Source organism: Aplysia californica, unplaced genomic scaffold, assembly GCF_000002075.1.
Source record: "Aplysia californica isolate F4 #8 unplaced genomic scaffold, AplCal3.0 scaffold00138, whole genome shotgun sequence".
In the NCBI taxonomy this organism is placed as follows: Eukaryota; Metazoa; Mollusca; class Gastropoda; order Aplysiida; family Aplysiidae; genus Aplysia; species Aplysia californica.
The window spans coordinates 571,397-579,652 of NW_004797408.1; the positions used below are offsets into that span (position 1 = coordinate 571,397).

The 8,256-nt window shown below is 39.8% G+C and overlaps 1 protein-coding gene across 1 annotated transcript in view; it reads right to left on the reverse strand.

Moving 5' to 3' along the window:
- Positions 1 to 2,800: 2,800 nt before the first annotated feature.
- Positions 2,801 to 8,256, reverse strand: part of LOC106011546 (RAB11-binding protein RELCH homolog) — a gene marked incomplete at its 5' end in the record, with an annotated part of 6,340 nt that continues 884 nt past the window's right edge. Inside the window, 1 exon segment of the mRNA XM_013081619.2 lies at positions 2,801 to 5,369. Within this exon segment, the coding sequence (XP_012937073.1) occupies positions 5,261 to 5,369 (109 nt within the window).

Sequence of the window (8,256 nt, forward strand, 5' to 3'; positions counted from 1 at the left end):
CCCCCCAAATTACTCTCTCATTTTGGGAATCGAACGCACATCTTCTGAGACAACATCTAAGAGCCTGACAATTTACGTCACAAATGCTGATATACAGGCACTAACAGTCACAGAGATGACAGCAAGTCATGATGACATCATGTAATCTACTTTGTGTGTGCATGTATCTTCCCTGTGCTGTTTAGGTTATCACAGTTTTTGATCCACTAGCATGATAGATAGCTGGACGGGTGGGATAGAAGTTCTCGGTCTCATCATAAGTGCATAGAATAACAATATGGTGTTTTCCGTGCAAGCTATAGATCTACATAGCTCACCACAACTGCGCAGTTTATTACTTTCTCCTCTTAGTCTTATCCATCGTTGTCATCAAAGATGTCCTCTTCCAAATTATTCCACAAATGGTGAAGCACAATAACCATATATAATATTTAGTGATCTACATCAGGCCCTGGTATGTGCCAGCAATGTGAAGAGTCTGGTCAGAGGACATTAGATATCGAGAGACACATTAACTCAAAAGATCTCAAAGGAAAAAAAAAACCAACTTTGGTGAAAAGGAAGCAACCAAAAGTCACTCAAACATGAAACAATTACAACAACGCCACAGTACTCAAATACTCTAACAAAATATATCAATTTCACACATTTTGATTTAGTAACTATTTATAATAAAGAAAATAGTCTAGTTAGGTTTTAGTTTTGGTAAACAATTTTAAAGCACTTGCAATACCATTACGTTATACATGTATAAGTGCCGAAGATTAAAGGTGTTACAAGATAGTAGCAAACAAATGAGAGAAGGAGAAGAGATGAGGACAACAGATTATGTTTGATAGGAAAGAAGGAGCCAACCACAGTAAGAAAAAATAGTTTGATGAATAGGCCTACACAAAAACCTCAGGCACATTGCAGGACAAAATCATTGTTAAGCAGATAGGCTTATAGTCTCAAAGGGTTGAAAACAAGGTTCGTAGGATAAAGGATTCTTTTTCATTGACAACATTCTGTACCGCCTCAAAAAAGAGATTAAGTTTGTTAGTCAGGAAAACCTGATCAAGGGAAAGACATATTGCAGGCACTAAGTCCACCCCTTACACACTGGCCCCGCCCATATTTGCCACACCCACACTGGCTCCGCCCATATTTGCCACACCCACACTGGCTCCGCCCATACTAGCCATAGCCACACTTAACCATACACAGACACTAGCCCCCACCTATACTCGCCACAGCTACACGGACCACACCCACACTAACCCCACTCCCAACTCACCACACCCATAGGAGCCTTGTCCACACTGACTACACCAACACTGATCGCTAATCCCTGTCCATGTTGGTCATTTCGAGCCAACCCACTCAAATCCTGCCCAGACTGACCATGCTCCAACAACCCCACCCACATTGGTCTCACCCACAGAGCATATCTGGGGCAGGGGAGTTAAGTGAGTTATTTATGACCACACGAACTGACTCCATGGGATTGTCTATATTTTAATGCTCCAAATTTTTTTAAGTATATAATATATATATATAAATAAATAAACTTTTAAAAGTGATAAAAGTGTGTGGAAGAGTGGAAAACTGAAGAAAAAGTTAGAAAAACATTGATCTGGAAGGGGACAGAGACAATACCAAAGGTGAAAAAGAAAAAGTGGAAAAGTAGCGGATGAAAGAAGCCCCTACCAGGAGCAAGGTATAAGAACAAAGGTAAGAAAGAACAAGATGTCAAATAAATCTGGACCGTACTTCACAGGCAATGGGCCCATCAATTGGAATGTTCAAGTTATTCACAGGGAGCATGTGTACAAATCAAGAAAAGATAACACAAAAATGTATCCGCAGGAGCACATAAATATCACCAGAACATGTTTGCGATTCATCACTCTTTATCAACACCAAGCTAGCGTTAGTCATACTCATGTTAATGTACAAGCAAACATAGAAACCCACAAGCAAAAACGCACGCACACAAACACACTCACACACAATAACAAGCACATACATGAGCAAGGATATTCTATAATTATATATCATTACAAAACGGCAGTTTCAATTCATCAACAAATAAATATTCCATCAAACATTATGAGAAAGCAATTCAAACACATGATAACAAAAACACATTATTTCATTACGAAGAAGCAATTTGGATTAGAACAAATATAAACTTCAAATACATACGTTTAAAGTTCACAGCTGGTCTGTAACATGTGTTTCTGAACAGCATAAAGAAACACAAAAGACAAAGCAACATCTCACTCCCAGGAACATGTTGACAAAGACAGCACCACATCTGACATGCAAGAACACCTATGAAAAGACAACACAACATTCAATACACAGGAACACGCACACAAAGACAGCACATCAGACACACAGGAACAACTATAATTAGTACAGACATAAAGTTATTGTGGAGATTACACTGACAACAATAAATGTTTGTCACAACATAGTTATGAGGTATAGTGCCATTGCAAAACTGTGCTTAGGCACTCAGTTGGAAAAACATTGTACAAAAATAAATTGGCAACATACACACAAAATATATCCTCCACTACCTAGTCTGTTCTTTGTTAATTGAGAATATGTGAGCTAACGCATAGTATTCATGCTGGAACTCAGCTATAATACATGTAGAAATGAACCATCGCTTAATGAAGTAGATTTTTACTACACTAACCCCCCAAAGTTGCTGAGAACCACTAATACCCTATCATCTTTGTACTTTCACCAGCAGTGACTTGTATATCTATAAAGTGTATTGCATAGTCAACAAAACGCAAGTCCTAGAGAATAAATAAAGTCGTCCTTTATTGTACCTCAGCCATCTTGCTCAAAACAGGAGAAAGATTGAGACTTTGCTGATCACAACCACTGAAAGATGATTAAATTGTCAATGTTGCATACACAGCCTTGAGCCACAACGTACGTCAAATAGATTAGTCAAGAAAGAACCCCAAACACTCACATTTCTAGTCTCAGGTGTAGTTAAGAAAGGCTAAAAAAAACCAAAATGAATTACATACAAAGATTAGTCTGAAATTGCACTGTGTCAAGTACTGACATCACACCCCACCATCAAACCTGTTTATTGCAAACAATTTATATTGAATAAAAATCTGAACAGACAAAAACATACATCATAAAAGCAAAACAATCTAAACAGACAAATGCATAAATACATAGCACACATAAAATAGGGGAAAGATTTGAAATAAGAAAAGGAATGGTACAGCTGTATACGATAATCAATGTTGATAGTTCTGTATGGCCATGAATTAAAAAATTTCTTTAAGAATCTAAAGTCAAATAAAATAGAACAGGCAATTCATTCAAACTTTGAAAATAATAGATGTACCTCGCCAGTAGACAGAGAATGTTTTATAAAATTGCACTGGAATTCTTAAGCTAGATAAAAATAGAGATCTGGTATGCATGCGATGTTGTCAATTCATGATGACATCTTTTTTAATGCGTTGAAAGGCGCCATGTCCTGTTTATAGACCCCCAGACCACTGTGCTTTAGAGTTCAACTTCAACTTTTCTTATTTATCTTATTCAAATATGTTGTACTTCAAAGGGAAATTCACACTAGCCATGTGTTTGGACACCAACTTTACCAAGAATCCACAAAGAAGAAATTAGTAAAGAGACAACACATGTCCAAGAAACTGTCCAACAACATCATAACATCTCAATTAATCATTTTTGAAAATTCAAAATTTGGAATATATATGAACAGATTGTGTAATCAGAAAGTGTTTCTTTGTCTGGAATCTGGTTGAATATAAAAATGTATGTACCTCAAGGAAATAAAAGTGAGAAGGCATAATAATGTACAAAACACTGACAGAATTTCTCCATCAAGATGAAGCAGACATAATGTATTTGGATGAAGCGCGTTTACTGATTATATAAATGGCTTCACATTCAAAATGTGCATGGTTCAATTGGTCACTTAAACATTTAAATAAAATGATACTGAGGAAATCAAAATCACCCTTACTTACAAGCTTAAGTACTTCATATTAGCAAAAAGTTACCACCTACAAAAGATGAATCATAGAGCAGGTCCACTCTATCAACTGTGGGCATTATCAGATCTTACATATCCCATTTCTCCCTCTGTTTCATCTTTTTCAATCCAGCTTTTTAAAAATTATGTAGGTGCATTTAAGCCCCGATCAACACAGTTTAGATCATTCAGGAGGCATGTTTTCGACCCTGCCTGTCAAGGCCAACCCGAGCTGAGAGGGATTAAACATCCTAGCAGGAAGACCGCGATGCTTGCTAGATATTTCTCCACACATTCCTGCCTTCAATGGCAAAGCGCCTAACTGCTACCCACAGATGTGGAATTCTTCTCTGTGACAACTTAAAGAATCTTAACCCCTTATCTCCAGCAAGCTGCTCCCATTGGCTTGCAGTCGAAACTGCTGTGCCGGTGAGCTGCTGGCAGCAGCTTGGGCACATTCCTTTGCGACAACGTCAACATCAAATTACTTTTCAACAATTGCCGAACATAGGTCTCTTTTACCAGTTCCTTCATTAGACGAAAGAACTATAAAAATAGGTTCACTTGTTTTGATCATTGTCACTTTTAGATTTAGTACCAAAACAGGGCCCCGATGTAGTGGGTTTACCCTCCTCGGAATAAAGAGTTAAGATGGGCTGCACTCCTGCCAGTAACTGATGCCCCCTCCCCCTCCTTTTCAAGCTTTCAAATGATTGTAAAAATGCTTTCCCGTAGAAACAATATTGTTTATCAAAGAGCCCACTACTTTCAAGGACCATCTCTGGCAAAGAAGGGAGGATACAGCACCCAAACAGATCTATATAATTATGGTGATACAGTTGAACCTGCTCTAACAGCCACATGCATAATACAATCACCTGAATAAACGCCCAATTCCAATTTCTTCCCTTGTGTATTGGGTACATTATGGTGGCACTGTGTAACTTGTAAGTGCAAGACCACCACCTGCATAAGACCGCCAGTTTTTCTAGACAATGGGTTGCATTCTTAGACAGTTTCAGCTGTACTTGATTGCCAGGACTTCTGTATGCTGCGACAAAGAGCACTGCACAACAGAGACCAATCAGCCAAGGTCTTAGAGTACAGCAAATTTTAAAAAAGTAGATAAAACTTCACACAAGAAACCTTTAGGTCTAAATGTTAAAACTGACAGAAAACATAAGGAAATAAATCCTTGTCACTTGACCGGTCAGGAGGTCATGTTTTGAGTGGACTCTACTTCTTGCGGTTGAAAATATTGCCGATGTTGGCTTTGGAGGTTGTGTCCTTGATCTTGGACATGACTGTGGCCTTGAGGTCGTCTGTGCTGCCAGGGGTCAGTGACCTGGAAAGAGATGGATACATGGATGGATGAATGAATCAATGAATACATTCATTGAAGATGGATACACTAATAAACTAAACGTCTCCATCTGTATTTGTTTTTGTTTTTTTCTCTCCACATAATTCTCTGTATCTATCCCTCTCCCTTTCCCTCTCTCTCTCTCTCTCTCTCTCTCTCTCTCTCTCTCTCTCTCTCTCTCTCTCTCTCTCTCTCTCTCTCTCTCTCTCTCTCTCTCTCTCTCTCTCTCTCTCTCTCTCTCTCTTTTATCTATCTATCTATCTATCTATCTATCTATCTATCTATCTCTCTGTCTCTCAAACCATCCCACCCGAGGGGGGGGAAGTTGTGACTGCACTGATGTATAGCCCCATCTCCACCCCCCACCCCCCCCCCTTTCACAATCATTCCTCTATGCATCGCAGCACCTCGCCCCTAGACTGGACAGAAGAAGCGAATCAACACGCCAGTTTATATTCGCCAAGCCTACGGGAAGTGAAATAAATGTCTTCACGAGACGTATTTAATGGCGTCTACATCGCATCTTGACCAGCGTCATACCGTCTCTATATTGCGTCTATTTATATCGCCTCTCTATCGTCCGCGCCAGCCCCTATAATAATATATTATTATTGTCTACCAGCGTCGAACTCCAGGAACCAGGGATGGGAAAGAGCGGGCATCTGCAAAGCGTGAGCAGTGTATGGATAGAAGTTGTGCGCTCAGGCGACAGTTGTGAGCTTGGCCCGCCGCCTACCCACACACACGTCAGGGACATTCAAGTTTGGTTTCTTTTTATTACGTTTAAATTTTAAGTAGGCTTTTAAAAAAAAGCCAGGGGTAATAAAAAGGCGTTGCACGCAGTCCTCGCACAGACGTTTGATGTGCAGAGTTCCAAATGTGTAAATCTGCAAAAGCCGTGATGGTTTCTCTCTCTCTCTCTCTCTCTCTCTCTCTCTCTCTCTCTCTCTCTCTCTCTCGTTCGTTTGTGCGTGAGGTCATACAAGCGCGCCGGACTCACGTTGGTCTTTTTTTTAAAAACATATTAATGGTTTTTAGTAAAATCGAGAATCCCGTTGAGATCAGCGATAGAAAAAGAATTCTTTTAAATCAGGGCAATTAAAATATTTCCTTTTGGTCCCTCTAAAATCTGGGCACTCTATTAATGAGATGCCGGAAAGTGAAGTCAGTCGGTACCGCATCCCACACAGAATGATTTTTTCACCTCCCTGCAGGAGGTATAACATGTTACAGGGAGATAGGAGAAAAAACACTCATATGTCCAATATGACATTTTGTTTTTTTGTTTTTTTATTTCGTGTCTTCTGGAAAGACCCAAAAGTTTTCGTGTCGCCAATTCGGAGATTTTATTGTGGAGTTTATTATTCACTTGTTCGCTCCATTGCCTCTCCCACCGGCTGGAGGTGCAGCTTTTGACCTTTTTTTAAAGTCTGTCTGTGGGAATGTGTTCTCCGTCGATCCCATACGGACGGACAATGATTCTTTTGCCAGGGGATCGACCTGCTCGTTCCTCCGATGCATGCCTGGCTTGGTAGCCATACAAACACACCACGCCACGCTTTCCATATTCCATCAAGGAGAGAATCCTCAACTATAATTGAACTTTTTTTTAGGATTTAAGAGATTGAAAGGGATTAGTGGATTGAGACAAGAAAAAGAATCGGACTGAATGGTCAAAACGACTTGGGAGAATTTTCTACATAGTCCAATACCATGTCAATGGCAGAGGCCTCTGATATGAAGCCTCCGCTCTTGAGCGTTGTTTGTGAATAGGCTTGCGGCGCCGTCAACTTTCAGCCTAGTATTCTGGCTGAGAACAAGATGACCCTTCAAAATAACCTCTTAAATATCAACTAAAGAGTTTGACTTTTTTAAAAACCCACAACATCAACAACATAACAAGAACAAGAACATTAAAAACAAACTACGCCCTCTCTCCCTCTCCACAAAGAACCGCCGTCCCCCACCCCAACCCCCCCTCCCCCAACAATTAAGAGACAAATGAGCAAACCGATCGGTATAAAAACACCAAACTGCAAGTGGTAAGAGAAATTAGAGAGAAATAAATTATAGTTTAACCGCAGGCGACCAGCAATTACCAGCACAAGGGGTATTATTTGCCCAAAACGTCATTATTGTTGAAAGAACAATTAAGGTAAATGCTAGTAAAGTTAAAAGGTTTGATGGCTACATGGTCAATTATTCAAGCAGCTGGCCCAGACAGAGTGACAAAATTTGCGAGTCGTATTGTTGTTCAACTCAAAAAAGCAACAACAAAAAACGTGAAATAAGTGTGATTTCAGAACGTACCATTATTGGAAATCGGGAGCTTTTCAATCCTATAGACAAAAGAATCTACATTTCCCCCCCACTTTTGTACTTCTACTGAGCCCCGTTTATTGCCATTACAATAACTACATCGTCATCATCATCATCATCATCATCATCATCATCATCATCATCATCATCATAAGTATCATAAGCATTATCATCATCATTGCTGTTATGGGCACAACAAATAAACAATAAGTAGATGGAGGTTTCAGTTTAGTTTTATAGTAAGGCTTCAGGGCGCTCGCAACTGCATGAAGGTCATATGAGCGCCAGGGGGTGGATGTCAACAGAGAAGACAACCGGGGAATCCGACTTACTCGGCTCAGCTCTCTAGCCTCAACAGCACAAAGTTTGCTTCGACTATCAAGACACCCCGGAAATAGCAGTTCACAAGAGAGTGACAAACATACAAAAGAAGTTGTGGAAAAATGACAATAGTAAGGATGAGGAAAGAAAAAGAAGCAGTTGAGTTCGCCCAATGTTGTTCCGGCACAGTATGAGCATACTGTGCATAAGTACATGTTAAATACCCCCC